General features: G+C 41.7%; 1 protein-coding gene across 3 annotated transcripts in view; it reads left to right on the top strand.

The window, feature by feature from the left end:
* The window catches only part of Tada2a (transcriptional adaptor 2A), a 70,109-nt gene extending 53,936 nt beyond the window's left edge, over nt 1-16,173 (top strand). For 2 of the 3 annotated variants that reach the window (XM_048365713.1, XM_048365715.1), the window contains 6 exons: nt 1,433-1,543; nt 5,155-5,226; nt 7,166-7,298; nt 9,260-9,303; nt 12,938-13,011; nt 15,850-16,173. In XM_048365713.1, the coding sequence (XP_048221670.1) occupies nt 1,433-1,543; nt 5,155-5,226; nt 7,166-7,298; nt 9,260-9,303; nt 12,938-13,011; nt 15,850-16,035 (620 nt within the window). In that variant the 3' untranslated portion in view covers nt 16,036-16,173. The remainder of the gene's footprint in view (nt 1-1,432; nt 1,544-5,154; nt 5,227-7,165; nt 7,299-9,259; nt 9,304-12,937; nt 13,012-15,849) is intronic. The other variant, XM_048365714.1, reaches the window with a different exon arrangement.
* The last annotated feature ends 400 nt before the right edge of the window (nt 16,174-16,573 follow it).

Below are 16,573 nucleotides of genomic sequence, written 5' to 3'. Positions count from 1 at the left end.
TTCAGAGGTACTCTTTGCCGTCCAATTAAATGTTTACAGGATGTTTATATGATAGCATTTTCTTTACATCAGATTTTAAATGTTTACTCCAAATTCTTCTGTTTTGTTTTTTTTTTGTTTGTTTGTTTTTGTTTTTTGCCAGTCCTGGGCTTGGACTCAGGGCCTGAGCACTGACCCTGGCTTCTTTTTGCTCAAGGCTAGCACTCTACCACTTGAGCCACAGCGCCACTTCTGGCCATTTTCTATATATGTGGTACTGGGGAATCGAACCCAGGGCTTCATGCATACGACACAAGCACTCTTGCCACTAGGCCATATTCCCAGCCCCTCCAAATTCTTCTGTTTCATCCCTGTTCTGAGGGATTAATTGGTTTTGTAGCAAACCTGTATTGTTAGTCCAAAAGGAGGCAGAACTAACCTAGTTACTACTGACTATCCTGTTGAAATCATCAGGGAGCAGTTAAAGAGCTGCTGGCAGTCCCAACCAACTAGTTACTTTCAGTCAGTTTTATTCTCAATCTTTCTTCCCAGATATTTTTTTTATTAGACATTTGGTCAGTAGTGATCTACAGAGTAGCTGGCTCTGCTCACATTACATAGTAAGTTTTAGTACTTTGGTTTAGAGAAAAGTGAAGTACACCCTTGAACAATAAAATATATACCTCATCTAAATCTGTGTAGGTAAAGAGATTTCAGGAGTGGCAGAGAGACTATACACTTTTTTCCAAGCTGATGGATCTCTTCTACATGAATTCTTTTTTTTTTTTGGCCAGTCCTGGGCCTTGGACTCAGGGCCTGAGCACTGTCCCTGGCTTCTTCCCGCTCAAGGCTAGCACTCTGCCACTTGAGCCACAGCGCCACTTCTGGCCGTTTTCTGTATATGTGGTGCTGGGGAATCGAACCTAGGGCCTCGTGTATCCAAGGCAGGCACTCTTGCCACTAGGCTATATCCCCAGCCCCCTCTACATGAATTCTTGTGTCTGCTTCTTTTTTTTTTTTTTTTTTTTTTTTTTTGGCCAGTCCTGGGCCTTGGACTCAGGGCCTGAGCACTGTCCTTGGCTTCTTCCCGCTCAAGGCTAGCACTCTGCCACTTGAGCCACAGCGCCGCTTCTGGCCGTTTTCTGTATATGTGGTGCTGGGGAATCGAACCTAGGGCCTCGTGTATCTGAGGCAGGCACTCTTGCCACTAGGCTATATCCCCAGCCCTTGTGTCTGCTTCTTGCTTGTTTGCCTACAAGAATACCAGAAATTCTAGCCATTGTTCCTAACAATGCAGGATCTGCCCTTGATTCTCTTTTCCGTTGCCATAGTCATGAGTACAATGCATCTTGGACAGTGTCACCCCTCCATTTTCTTACTTTTAAAAAAAAATGCAATAAACCTAGAGATCCTTACCTTCTTCGTGACATGGTTTACATTCCTTTCTCTGTAGTAATGGAACGTCGGTATCCCAAAGAGGTCCAAGACCTTTATGAAACAATGAGACGGTTTGCTAGGATTGTGGGGCCAGTGGAACATGATAAATTCATTGAGAGTCATGCACGTAAGTGGATTTTAAACCTCGTTGAATAAATACTTTTGTTTTCTTTTGCTTATATAAATAAGAGAGGTAACGGTATATTTTATGTATAGTAAACAAATAAATACTAGATATTTCTGTATTGCCATGAGATGAATTTAGTACTGTGAAGGTGGGAGGAGAGAGGTTAACAGATTCAATGATGTCAGGCACCAGTGACTCACACCTGTAATCCTAGCAACTCAAGAGGCTGATATCTGAAGATTGCCATTCAAAGCCAGTTCTGGCAGGAAAGTGTATGAGAATCTTATCTCCAATTAATTACCAAAAGAAGAGAAAGAAATAGAGCTGTAGCTCAAATGCCTTGAGGACAAAAGCTCAGGGACAGCACTGAGGCCTTGAGTTCAAGCCACAGGACTAGCACCAAAAAACAAAACAACAACAACAAAAACCCCTCAAAAACCAGTGACTTGCTTTTTCCTCTCAGATAGTACTTACACCCAGTTCAGTAGTAGTCTTTTATTTATTTATTTTTTTGAAACAGGGTCTTGATGTTGCTATGTACCTCAGAAGACCCTCAAATTTATGATCTTCCTGCTTTAGTTTTCAGATGCTAGGACTACAGGCATTTACTACTCTGCCCAGCAACTTTTCATTTTTTGTGAGCATATTTAAATCTGTATAGAAATAGAAGTAATAACAAGCTGGGAATATGGCATAGTGGTAGAGTGTTTGCCTCACATACATGAAGCCCTGGGTTTGATTCCTCAGCACCACATATATGAAAAAAAAGAAATAGTAGTAATAACATAATGAACTCCTGTGTATCCCTCTAACCAGCTTTAGTCATTATCAACACACCATCACTCTAGTTTCATCTGTGTTTACTACTTCCCTTTCCTGTTGCTCTCAACTGGATTGTTTTGAAGCAAGTTACAGGGGAAGGAAAATATATGTTTAAATTTATTTACTTATTTATTTGTACATACAGGGTTTGAACTAAAGGCCTTATACTTACTAGACAGGTATTCTATACCTTCAGTCACTCACTCCCAACCATTTCTGCTTTAGTTTTCAGTAAGGGTCTCCAGTTTTTGCTTGGGTTTGGCTTCAGACCATTATCCTCCTGTGCATAGCAGAGGTCACAAGCATGAAGCACTATACCTGCTTATTGGCGATTAAATCTCTGTAACTTTTTACCCAGGTGGGCTTCAAACTGCAATCCTCCCACATTCCTCCTTCCAAGTAACAGATTATAATCTGTTACTATGATTCACTGCCTAGTAACATCATACTGTTATATACATAAATATTTTAGTATTAAAGCTAGTTTTTAAAATGGCAAGAGAGCTGGATGATTCATAAAAGTAGTACTTCCACCATTCTCTTGCCTTTTTCTGGTTTGCCTGAGAGTTATAATTTGATTTTTTTTTCTGGTCCTGGTGCTTGAACTCACTCAGGGGTGGGACACCCACTGTTCCTGAGCCTCTTTGTGCTCAAGGCTAGCACTCTACCACTTGAGCCACAGTGCCAGTTCTGGCTTTTCCTGAGTAATATATTGGCGATAAGAGTCTCATGGACTTTCCTGCCCAGGTTTGCTTCGAACCATGATCCTCAGGTCTCAGCCTCTGGAGTATCTAGGATTATAGGCATGAGCCACCAATGCTTGACTTCATAATTTGATTTTTTTAATATAAAAAAAAGAAGTTATACTGGTCACCAGTGTCTCACACTATAAATAATCCTAGCCACTCAAAAGGACAAAATCTGAGAATTGAATTTTGAAGCCAGCCTAGAGAGAAAAAAGTCAGAGGTGTGGCCCACCTTGAGCAAAAAAGCTAAGCAATATTGTATGGTTTATTTACAGCTCTAGTATGGCACTGGTGCGCGCGCGCACACACACACACATTAAGGTAGAATGTCCTAGACCTTAAGACAATCTGGACATGGTGGCTTATTTGCTTTTCATCATGAGATACAAGATATGTATATTTGTCTTCTCAATTTACTTCTGGGAAGGTGTGTGTATGCATACATGCTATGTGTATTGTGTCTCTCTGTTGTCTATCTGTCTTTTCCTTTTTCCATAAGGAAATCAAGAGGCTCCAGGGGCTTGAACTCAGAACTTTGCACTCTTGCTTTTTTGCTGAAGGCTGGTGCTCTACTGTTTGAGGCATATCTCCAGTTCTAGCTTTTGGCTGGCTACTTGGAAATAGAATCTTGAGGATTTATAAATCCACCTGGCTTTGAGCCATGATCCTCTTATCTCAGCCTCCTAAGTACCTAGGATTACAGGCATGAGCCCCTTGCACCTGGCTGGGAAGGTTCTTCACCAAGATTCCATTTCGTTTCCTTTTGTTTTGCCAGTCTTGGGGCTTGAACTCATGGCCTGGACACTGTCCCTGAGCTTCTTTTGCTCTACCACTTGAGCCACAGCGCCACTTCCAGTCTTTTCTGTGTATGTGGTACTCCCAGGGCTTCATGCATGCTAGGCAAGCACTCTACCACTAAGCCACTACCAAGATTTTTAACCAGTCCTCATCATGTAGCTATTGCCTTACATGGCATCACAGGTATTTATTTAAGCCAGTTGGAATGTCCTCAGGAAACACCTTGCTGTGTTGGCATTCTTTGTGAGGTTTGTACTGAAAGACTAGTTCTTTATTTCCTGTCCCAGTTTGTGTTATGTGTCACTCCATAACTACACCCTATAGATTATCCAGGTTTTTCCTTCATCCTCTGTTTCAAAAGCACCCAAATTTGAATAGTCTCTCACACAGTGACTCAAGCAGTGGAACCTGATCTGTGTTCCCTGAGAAGACAGAAGTCTTTGGTTTGTGGAAAATACAGTGCTCTTTGTCCCTATGGGAGAGAAGCTATAAAGAAATGGGTGGGTTTGAGCACAAAGCTTTTGTCCTCCCCTTGCATCAGGGTTATAAGTAATCCTAGAGACATTCTATATATATAAAAGTCGGTTGTGTGAGTAGAAGTTTTAACAGAAAGCAGGTAGAAAGGAAAACTTAGTAATTTAAAAATGATTTCATGGGAATGAGCAAAAGCATCAGATATCAAGTATAAGTCCCATTGTAGACCAAAAGAAAAGGAAAGAAAAATGGTTTCATTAATTTTGTAGCTAAATGAATTCAGCCAGTTTACGCAAGTTTTCTAGAGAACAGTTCTAGCTTTTGAATCTGGAGAAAGCATCTGTTGTTTTTTGTTGTTGTTGTTGTTGTTGTTTGGCCAGTCCTGGGGCTTGGACTCAGGGCCTGAGCACTGTCCCTGGCTTCTTTTTGCTCAAGGCTAGCACTCTGCCACTTGAGCCACAGTGCCACTTCTGGCCATTTTCTGTATATGTGGTGCTGGGGAATCGAACCCAGGGCCTCATGTATATGAAGCAGGTACTCTTGCCACTAGGCCATATCCCCAGCCCTGGAGAAAGCATCTGGAAGACAGCTGGAGTAGGCTTTTCCCAGCTCTTGGGTAAAATTGCTAATGAGAATGTTACAGTAAAAAGGATTTCCCTGATGAAATTGTCCAGCCTTTTGATGTAAGGCATAATTACTGAAAATGTAAAAGGATTCATTGATGTTGATTTTGTTTTCCTATTTCTTTCCTTTGTTTTCTTGGGGAAACAGTGGAATTTGAACTCCGAAGGGAAATCAAGAGGCTCCAGGAATACAGGATAGCAGGCATCACCAATTTTTGTAGTAAGTATGCCTTACTTATATACAACCTTCCAAACAAACACACAGAATCTCTGAGGTCTTTTGAATTTTTTTAAACATGGTTTTCTTTTTCAGAATGCATTTTTAATCATTCTAGTAAAGTTTCATCTATTTGGTCATTATAAAGACTATCTGAGGTAGAATAAAAGTCATGACACATACAAAAGAAAGGTCTGCTTTAGATTGGAAAGTCTACTGTATACCCTGGGTTTTAGCCTCTCCCTTCTTTCTTTTTTGGCCAGTTCTGGGGCTGAACTCAGAGCCTGAGCACTATCCCTGGCTTCTTTTTGCTCAAGGCTAGCACTCTGCCAACTTGAGCCACAGCACCACTTCTGGCCTTTTCTATATATGTGGTGCTAAGGAATCGAACCTCATGTATATGAGGCAAGCACTCTTGCCACTAGGCCATATTCCCAGCCCAGCCTCTCTACCTTCTTAAATTTGGTTAGGCATAACCTGATTGTTTTTACTTATCAGGCTTCTACTGGCTCTAGATACTTATTACATCTCATCTACTTAAGGTACTAGAAATGATTATGTTAATAGCAGCTAACATCTACCAGTTCTTTACCATGTACCAGGCCCTATGGGACACCTGAATGTTGTTGAAATCCTCTGATGAATTTGTGAAGTATTGTTGCTCCTATTTAATGAAGAAAATAATGTTTAAAGCAATTGAAGAGCTAGTTCATAGTACAGCCAGGTCATAAGGAAAGGCAGTATGTTACTATAACTGTGACTTGGTGGTAGAATGCTTGTCTAGTATGTACAAGGTTTTGGGTTCAGTCTCCACCCTTAAAAAGTAAACAACAGTCAGATGCTGATGGCTCACACCTGTAATCCTAGCTATTCAGGAGGCTGGGATCTGAGGATAGTGGTTTGAAGCTAGCCCGGGCAGAAAAGTCCCTGTGAGACTCTTACCTCTAATAAACTACTCAGAAAAAGCTGGACGTGGCGCTGTGGCTCAAGTGGTAGGGCGCTAGCTTTGAGCACAAAGAGGCCCAGGCTCTTGAGTCCAAGCCCCAGAACGGGCAAAACAACAACAACAACAAAAAAAAAAAAAAACAGCTAGGCAGAAATCCAGTGATCACAGTTTGAAGTCAGCCAATAACAAGAAAATCCATGAAACTCTTATCTCCCATTAAGCACCAAAAAAAGCCAGAAGTAGAGCTCTGGCTCAAGTGGTAGAGCCTCTAGCCTTGAGTAAAAAAGCTCAGGGACAGGACGTAGGCCCTGAATTCAAGCCACATGACTGACACACGCACGCACGCACGCGCGCAAAATAAATAAAACAAAAAAAAAAAAAAAAAAAAGACCAGACAGCGTAAGTTTCCAGTCTAGCTTCTGTTTACTTGCTCCATGATTCTGTTCAAGTTTTAGTTTTCCAAGTCTCGTTGAGTTAGGATGAAAACCACTGGAATCAATCAGTACAACCTGGTTAGCATGTAGAATATACTATGAAACACTTCTGTTTAGTAGGATGAATGTACAGACTCAGATACCCAATTTTGGTTTCTTGATAATTGCTTGCTCTACCGCTGGGGAAATAATAGTGCTTAATAAAGAAGATGCTTTTTTTTTTTTTTAAAGGAGGAAACAAAGTTGTCTATCGACATCTATTTATTTGTTGGTACTGGGGTTAGTTGCTACCCATTAGCATTTTCATTCAAAGCTGGCAGTTCTCAGCCTCCTGATTATAGGTGTGAGCCATCAGCAATTTTTTAACAAAAGATAAGGAATAAAAATATTTAAAGTCAAGAAATGGATTTCAAACTCAGGGGAATCTGCTTATCTATTGGACGAATTAACTGTGAAGATGGTTTTACAAAGGAAAAATAAACAACCCTTTTGGTTACCTAGGAGGGCCTTCACTCCTAACTTCTGTTAGTTACTGTTATTGTTGTCATTGCTTTCCTTCCAGGTGCCAGGACTTATGATCACCTAAAGAAGACACGGGAGGAGGAACGCCTTAAACGTACCATGCTCTCTGAAGTTCTCCAGTATATCCAGGACAGTAGTGCATGCCAGCAGTGGCTCCGCCGGCAAGCTGACATGTGCGCATTTAGTCCATGGTGAAAGAGGCTTTGACCTTCTCATGGGTTTGGGAAAATTTTTGTGGTTACTCTAGTATACTAATTGGGTACCTACATGAATTCAGAAAGCTCATACCAGTCAGTTTCAGAAACAGGATAGTAAAGCTAATGGCTCACTCCTATAATCATAGCAGCTCACAAGGCTGAGATCTGAAGATTGTGGTTCAAAGCCATCCCAGGCAGAAAAGTCCTTGAGACTCTTATCTCTATCCAGTAGGAAGCTGGAACTGGTGGTATGACTTGAATGGTAGAGTGCCAGTCTTGAGTGAAGAACTAAGGATTGGGAGGCCCTAAGTTTAAGTCCCACTACATACACACACACACACACTCTCTCTCTCTCTCTCTCTCTCTCTCTCTCTCTACCTCTACAACACCACTTTTCTACTTTGACATTTTTATTTTTTTTAATTTGTTTTGCCGGTCCTGGGGCTTGAACACAGAACTGAGCACTGTCCCTGGCTTCTTTTTGCTCAAGGCTAGCACAGCGCCACTTCTGGCCTTTTCTATATATGTGGTGCTGAGGAATCAAACCCAGGTCTTCATGTATATGAGGCAAGCACTCTTGCCTCTAGGCCTTATTCCTAGCCACTACTTTGGCCTTTAAAAAAAAAAAATTAGTGGCTACCCCAAATTTTTTTTGGTGGTACTGGGGTTTGCACTCAGGGACTCACACTAGGCAGGTGTTCTATCACTGGAGCCATATCTCCAGCATTTTTTGCATTATTTTCCAGGTAAGGTCTTGCTTTATTTCTTGGGCCAGCCTGGCCTGCTATCCTATTTGGGCTTCCCTGTTTCACTGGGAATATTTATATGCCGCTTTGATATTTATATGCTGCTTCATCTCATTGGTTGAGATGAAGCCTCATGAACTTCTTGTTGCCTCACCTGTCCTCAAATGTCAATCCTCCCAATCTTTGCTTACCAAGTAGTTAGGATTACAGGTTAGAGCCACCATGCCCAGTTCAACTAGTATGAGTTTCATTGAAAATCAAATTCCTGTTTCTTCCTCATAATTGAATCAGTGATATACCATGTTAAAAGCTGTTTTTAACAAACCTGAGGGATTTATTTTTCCCTCAGAATGACTTTTTCCTGGTCTACACAGTGAGACATCCTGTTACTCATACAGTCTTATCCTAGCTACTTAGGTGACTGAGATCAGGAGGACTGAAAATTGAGGCAAGCTTGAGCATACACATGAGACTTTTTCTCAATCAGTGGCTGGGCACCGTGGCATGTGTCATCCTGTCTGTGGAAGGTTGTGATCTGAGGATTGTGGTTTCTCTCTAGCCCAGGGAAGAAAAGCCCGAGTCTTCATCTGTGGAAGAAGCTGTGTGTAGCAATATATACCTGTTACTCTGACTATGGGAAAGTAAAATAATTGTATCATAGGGGCTGGAAATATGGCCTAGTGGCAAGAGTGCTTGCCTCATATACATGAAGCCCTGGGTTCAATTCCTCAGCACCACATATATAGAAAAGGCCAGAAGTGGTGCTGTGGCTCAAGTGGCAGAGTTCTAACCTTAAGCAAAAAGAAGCCAGGGACAGTGCTCAGGCCCTGAGTCCAAGCCCCAGGACTGGCAAAATAAATAAATAAATAAAATAATCGTATCATAGTCTAAGCATACCCAGGCAGGAAGTAAAACCCTATTACAAAACAACCAGTGCAAAAAAAGGATTAGGAGTGTGCAATTCAATCGTAGAGTACCTCTCTACCAGGTGTTAGGCCATGAGTTCAAACTCTAGTACACACACACACACACACACACACACATACATACACACAGGCTATCTCACTACATCTCTTTCTGGCCAGCCTTCCTGATAAATGTCCCCCAGTCACACAGTGGATTTTGGAAATTGTCTTCTTTTATAAGACCTAAGTTTAAATTCTTTTCTGTTTTTGTTTTGTTTTGTTTTAGTGATTCTGGGCTGAGTCCTTCCATTCCAATGGCTTCAAATTCAGGTAATTATTTCTCCAGCAAGATTTTATTTGTTGGTTTGTTTTGGTGGTTTCTTTTATTTCCCAGTACTGAGGGTTGAATCTATGGCCTCACACATATGAAGCAAACGTTCTATTTACTGAGCTACAACCCCCTCTCAGAATAAATCTTTGAGTGGGGGTGGGGTGTGTGTATGCAGGTGTGCACACACGCACTTGGGCTTGAACTCAGGGCCTTCACCCTGTCTCTGAGCTTGAGTCACAGCTCCACTTTTGGGTTTTTTGGTGGTTAATTGGAGGTAAGAGTCTCATGGACTTTCCTGCCTAGGCTGGCTTTGAACTATGATTTTCAGATCTTAGCCTCCTGAGTAGCTAGAATTACAGGTGTGAGCCAACGGTGCCCAGCTCAGAATAAGTCTTTAACTGTCTGGTTTACATTCAGGAGTAAGTACAGACAGGGAAAGGAAAGGATTCTAGCATTCATTGGATATTTACCAATATCAATATCTTGAAGTTGCATACACCACAAATTTTGTGATATGTCTCAAATTAAAATCTTGGATATGAGCAAAGAAACATTTAACTTGCCAAGAAACTTTAGGATTTCTTGTGAGTTACTGTCGAGACATTTCTGTTTCGAAGTTTTACCTCTTTGGATGTCTTATTTTGAGGTTGGTTTATAAACCAAGGTTAAGACATGTGCTGGGGCTAGGACTGTGGCTTAGTGGTAGAGTGTTTACCTAGCATGCATGAAGCCCTGGGTTCAATTCCTCAGTGCCACATAAACAGAAAAAGCCAGAAGTGGTACTATGGTTCAAGTGGCCGAGTGCTAGCCTTGCGCAAAAGAAGCCCAAGCCCTGAGTTCAAGCTCCAGTACTGGCAAAAAAAAAAACCACACACATGTGCTGTCTGGTGCTACTTGGTGATCATTAATCAGTGACTAGGAATTTGCAGAGGCATTACTTGTAAAGCTCTGAAGCAAGATTATGGTAGTCTGCCTATTGTCTTGGGTTACTTTCGCCACTGCTCTATATGATAAATAGTCCATTCACCTAATCAAAACATATATACTCCCAGGTTCCAGTGGCACCTGTGATTCTAGCTTGTAATTCTAGCAACTCAGGAAGCTGAGATCTGAGGATTGTGGTTTGAAGCCAGCTTGGACAGAAAAGTCCATGAGACTTATCACCAGTTACCTATCAAAAAACTGGAAGTGGCACTGTGGCTCAAGTAGTAGAGTGCTAGCCTTGAGCCAAAAAGCTCAGAGACAGTACCCAGGCACTGAGTTCAAGCCCTAGCACTGGCACCCCCCCAAAAAAATATTAAACTTAAAAATATATAACTGTTGATTAGAAATAAGCTAAATATGATCCATCCATTCTTTTACCATTTAAACATTAAAGAATGTTTTGCCAGTCTTGAATCAACATACCTTATAAAATATCTGAGAATCCCAAACTGTGATTGAGAAGACCCTTTGCCCTCATTTATACTGGGAGTGGCAGTGAAAAAATTGTAATTCTAGCACTGCCAGTCCTCATCTAGTCTTTGATTGTTGGGGACAGCTGTGCCTTTAAGAGGCCACAGCTGGCTTTAGCTCGTCCCCTCCCCTTCCGCCTTTAGCAGGAAGAGAAGCCCCCACCCCTGGACACAAGCACATGTCTGATGGCTCTGATGGCCGGGTACCCCAGAACCCAATCCTTGGGGGGCTGGGTCTATGCCCACAAAGGAAGTCCCCTGACATCACTTGATGGACAGCCCTTGTGGCCAACCTATAGTCCCTCTCCTGTGCCCGCCTTTGGGGGTATATCTGTTGGCTCCTCATTTGAATAAACAGAACGCCCCAGAGGCTGTCTCCGAGACTACCACGCGCCCATGTCTTTCCTTGGGCTGGCGGGCATGGGGTCTCGCAACCACCCGTGAACCAAGGCTGCATCGGGACCCCGCTTCCGCGATTAACCTCTACTGGCCAGGAGGTGTGAGATAGCGAGTATGGATCCCACACAGAAGAGACAGAAAAGCCCAGGAACCACCACCCCCCCCCCCCCCACGCAGATGGTGGGGGTAGAGAGGCCCGGCATTTGATGACTTGTAAAGTGCTACATGATTTTGTCTTCCCTCTTAAGCACTTAGTATCAGCTCATATCCTTTTCATTGCCATACAAAAATACCAATTTCCAACTGTGACCAACTTGTAACAATCCCTGTCCTTTCTTCCTTACCTAAAGGGCAGTCCCCATAAACAGTTAATCTTTTAAATTTGTTTTTGTTTTTGTTTTTGTGGTACTGGGCAAGGGTCTGGCCACCCAGGCACTCGTGCATGCTAGCTAAGTGCTCTGTCACTGAGCCACACTCCCAGTCCTGTTTCTATTTTTTTTTTTTTGAGCTTAAGTATTGCTAAATGGCAGCCTAGACTGAACGAGAAGTCATCATCCTATCCCTTAGCCTCCTACAGTGTGTGCTGCTGGCCCAAAATTACCAATTTTTTTATGTGTGGTACTCAGGGTTGAATCTAGAGCCTTGTGCATGCTAGGTAAGCACTGTACGTCTGAGCTACACCATCAGTATAAAACTAGTTAATACAGCATTCTATTTATTTTGTTTAACTCCCGCCATCCCCACTTGAACACTAGTCCTAATGTACATGCAGAATAAAACTAAAAAGACTTGCTGCATCAAGCTTCTCGTTTTGGTATGACCAGTGGCTTCTCATTTGGGTTTCTTTTTTAGGTATTGAGTTGATTTTATTAGTCCTTATTTTGCCTTATAAAGGTTTATTATTCCTATGTATAGTAAATAAGGATAATATTTTTCTTTCTTTTTTTTTTTTTTTCCTTTTTTGCCAGTCCTGGGTCTTGAACTCAGGGCTTTTGCTCAAGGCTAGCACTCTACCACTTGAGCCACAGCACCACTTCTGGCTTTTTCTGTTTATATGGTGCTGAAAAATCGAACCTAGGGCTTCATGCATGCTAGGCCAGCACTCTACACTAAGTCACATTCCCAGCCCAATAGGGATGAACATGAGAGGAACATGTGACAACTAAGAGGGATCTTTTGCTTTGTTTTGATGCTGGTTAGGAGGACGGGTCTCAGAGGCTGAGACTGTCCTGTAGTTTATGTGCTCAAGGCTAGCACCCTACCACTTGAGCTATAGCTCTACTTCTAGCTTTTTGGTGGTTAATTTGAGATATGAGTCTCACAGACTCTCCTGCCTGAGCTGGCTTTGGATCAGGATCCTCACAGCTCAGCCTCCTAATTAGCTAGGATTACAGGTGTGAGCCACCAGCTCCCAGCAAGGCAGCTTTAAGCTTAACTGGTTGACATTTGGACTTAAGACTTGCATTTCTGATGTGGTAGGAAGAAATAATGATAATTACTGTAGTGAGTAGACATATTTGGTGGTAAAGCATATATGATTATTTTTATATTTTGGCAGGACAAAGCCTATGAATTATTTTTACTGTAAAGTGAACATTAAGGTATCTGTGTTCCTATTAACCAAGCCAGCAGACAGTGGATTTCCTACAGGGTTGTAATATTCCTATACATAGCTGGTCTAGCTGCACTGAGTTTTGTCATACTTCACTTGGTTATACTGTACTTCTCAGGTGAGCAGTTGTCGCTTGTGTGAGATAGTTCTTCTTTTCTGTGTCTTTAGGTAGACGAAGTGCACCACCCCTGAACCTCACTGGCCTCCCTGGAACAGAGAAACTGAATGAGAAGGAAAAGGAGGTAAGAAAAAGGAGGAAACCTAGAAAGAGAATAGAGGCTGATAATTCATTGATTGTCACTTAAAATCTGTTACAGACATAAACCTATTTTATTCTTTATTTTGGAAGTTCAGGCATTAATTCACTAATAATCTAAAGTTTCAGAAAACTTCCTTTATCTTGTGTTAGAAACTTTACTAGGTGCTTTATGTAAACAAATTAAAATAACTTAAAAATAATTTATCAGGCTGGGAATATGGCCTAGTGGTAGATTGCTTGCCTAGCATGCATGAAGCCCTGGGTTCAATTCCTCAGCACCACATATATAGAAAAGGCCAGAAGTAGTGTTATGGCTCAAGTGGTAGAGTGCTAACCTGAGCAAAAAGAAGCCAGCGGGGCTGGGAATCTGACTTAGTGGTAGAGTGCTTGTCTTGCATGCATGAAGCCCTGGGTTCTATTCCTCAATACCACATAGACAGAAAAAGCTGGAAGTGGCACTGAGGCTCAAGTGGTAGAGTGCTAGCCTTGAGCAAAAGGAAACCAGGAACAGAGCTTAGGCCCTGAGTTCAAGCCCCAGGACTGGCAAAAAACAAAAAGGAAAAAGAAGCCAGGGACAATGCTCAGGCACCAAGACTGACAAAATAATAATAATAATAATAATAATTATTATTATTATTATTATTATTATTTCTCTGTGTATCCAGAGGGAATGTATGGGTGTAGGTGTGTCAGTCCTAGGGTTTGAACTCAGGGCCTGGACACTGTCTGTGAGCTTTTTTGCTCATGGCTAGCACTCTACCACTTTGAGCCACAGCTCTACTTCCAGATTTTAGGTGGTTAATTAGAGATAAGAGTCTTATAGACTTTCTTGCCTGGGCTAGCTTCAAACCTTGATCCTCAGATCCCAGCCTCCTGAGTAGTTAGGATTACAAGTATGAGCCACCAGTGCCCAACTTTTAAAAGATCATTTAAAGTAACTTTTAACACCAAGGTAGGTATTTCCTATTATAATGGTCACTTTGAGAAATTTTGCAGTTTTCCAGTCATATAGCTTAAAATATTTTTTAATTATCTTCATGTTTATAAGCATAAGTAAAAATTCATCATATACTAATCACATTTAAATTTTGATTTATTGTTTGGTGATACTGGGTGGGGATTGAACCTGGGGCCTCAGACATGCTAGTAAACACTGTACCACGTGAGCTATGCTTTTAGTCCTTTAGTTTTTGTATATTATTTTTGAGATATAGTCTCACAAACTTTGCTGGGGTGACCTCAACCTTTGAGATCCTCCTGCCTTTGCCTCTTGAGTAACTGGGATTATAGGTATGTGTTGCCACATCTGGCTATTGGTTCTTTTTACTATTAAGGGTGCTGGGATTTGAACTCAGCTTCATATGTGCTAAGCAGAGTATAACACACAGTAAATGCCCAATAAATGATACTTAGACTTCCCTCAAAAGAGGAATAGTGGCATTTGAGCTAGGCCCCCAGGCTCCCCCACCCTTCATTTATGTATTTAATTTTATTTTCAAGACAGGTTCTCACTACATATCAGACTCTGGCTGCTGTTGTTTTTTTTTTTGTTTGTTTGATTTTTTTTTTTTTAATACCAAGACCTGCTTTTCTTTCCTACAGTAATCATTGGTTTGTGTATTGCTTTTGTTTGTTTCTCAAATTTAAATCCATATACCTACCACACAAAAGTCATCAGCAAAAGGTTATTTCCTAGCTCTGAAAATAAGAATCGAAAGACTACTTTGGGAGTTAAAGGAAGTACATATTGAAGGGACTCACAGTCCAGGTTGACTGATTTAACAAAATGACTTGAAATTTACAGCACTTTTTTTTTTTTTTTTTTGTCAGTTGTGGGGCTTCAAAACAGGGCCTGGGCCCTGTTGAGCTTTTTTGCTCAAGACTAGCACCCACAGCACCATTTCCAGTTTTCTGACAGTTAGTTGGTGTATAAGAGTCTCACGGATTTTCCTGCCCTGGCTGACTTCAAACTGCAGTCCAGCCCCCAGAGTAGCTAGAATTATAGATGTGAGATGCTAGAGCCTGGCTTCAAGCGTTTTTTTGTTTTGTTTTGTTTTGCCAGTCCTAGGGCTTGAATTCAGGGCCTGAGCACTGTCCCTGGCGTCTTTTTGCTCAAGGCTAGCACTCTACCACTTGAGCCATGGTGCCACTTCTGGCATTTTCTGTATATGTGGTGCTTAGGAATTGAACCCCAGGGCTTCATGCGTACTAGGCAAGCACTCTCCCACTAAGCCACATTCCCAGCCCCTTCAAGCACTTTTTATCTTATCCTCATAATCATGACTTCAGACTGCTTATTTCTGGATAATGGCAGGTGAACTGGAATTGAGCTAGTTTTCAAATTATTTAATAGTGCAGGTGGCCTCTTCTTCAGAGTAGGAAATAGAATTATAGAAGCAGCAGTATTCCTCTCTGCCAGTACTAACAAGATTTTCACATGGGAATCCACACGACTGCACCTCTTCCCTCACTTCCTATAACTCTTCTCTGAGAAGAGTATTGGTTTCTACCCAGGCTCTACCCTGAGTAAACAAGGCTGCACCTCAAGAACATATGTATTTCCTCAGAAAACCAGGCCCCTGAGCCAGCCTTCCTGTTCTAAAGGCTCCCCTGGCATCACGTACTGCCTTTTTATTCTAGGGCGTTTATCCTTAGGGAGTATTCTCTCCATAGAAGAAACGCAGTGGAATGTGGCCCAGCCACTCACTCAACAGCTTCTATAAATAGTTGGAGGTTGATGTCACTTATTGTTTTTGCTATACCTGCTGGATAGATGAGAATGACAGATGTTAATGTTTTTTAAATTTGTCATGTCTTGCAGCTCTGTCAGATGGTGAGATTGGTCCCTGGAGCCTATTTAGAATACAAATCTGCTCTCTTGAATGAATGTAACAAGCAAGGAGGCTTGAGACTGGCACAGGCAAGAGCTCTCATCAAGATAGATGTGAACAAAACAAGGAAAATCTATGATTTCCTCATCCGAGAAGGCTACATCACGAAAGCCTGAGTCTCTCTGCAGGCTTGGGAACGCAAGTCAAAAGTTTGGAATGTTGAAGGCTGAAGGACGGATAAGCATTCTGAAGAGTTTTGTTTTTGAACAGAATTCTTATTGTAAAGAGAAGGACAAAGAAAACCTTAAGTTGCAGTAATGTCTGCTTTCTTCTCTACCCTGCTTTAAGAAACTCCTCTTGTTGGTATTGTGCTGCAGAGTGTGTGCTACAGAAGCTATTATTAAATGCGAGTGGGCATTCATTCCTAGCACCTCTTGTAACTAAAACAAGAACCATAGTACCTTACATCACAGTGTTGGTAGAAATAGAACCAAAGTAAACCACAGTGTTTGGTCCCAGGAATCCAGTTCAGACCCTATACTTGAGAGCTTAAGTTTGCTAATCATGTGTTTTTCCATCAGACATGGCAGACACAATTAAAATGAATTAAGATCATGAGAAAGCTTTCTTTTCTTGTGATTTTTACAGCTGACACCCCATGATTATGAGCAAATAGGATGAAAACCTCCCCGTGGTGATCTTGTCCCCAATTGC

Source organism: Perognathus longimembris, chromosome 17 (genome assembly GCF_023159225.1).
Source record: "Perognathus longimembris pacificus isolate PPM17 chromosome 17, ASM2315922v1, whole genome shotgun sequence".
Classification (NCBI taxonomy): domain Eukaryota; kingdom Metazoa; phylum Chordata; class Mammalia; order Rodentia; family Heteromyidae; genus Perognathus; species Perognathus longimembris.
The sequence above is the reverse complement of the archived record's forward strand: the minus strand, read 5'-3'. Positions and strand labels throughout refer to the sequence as shown.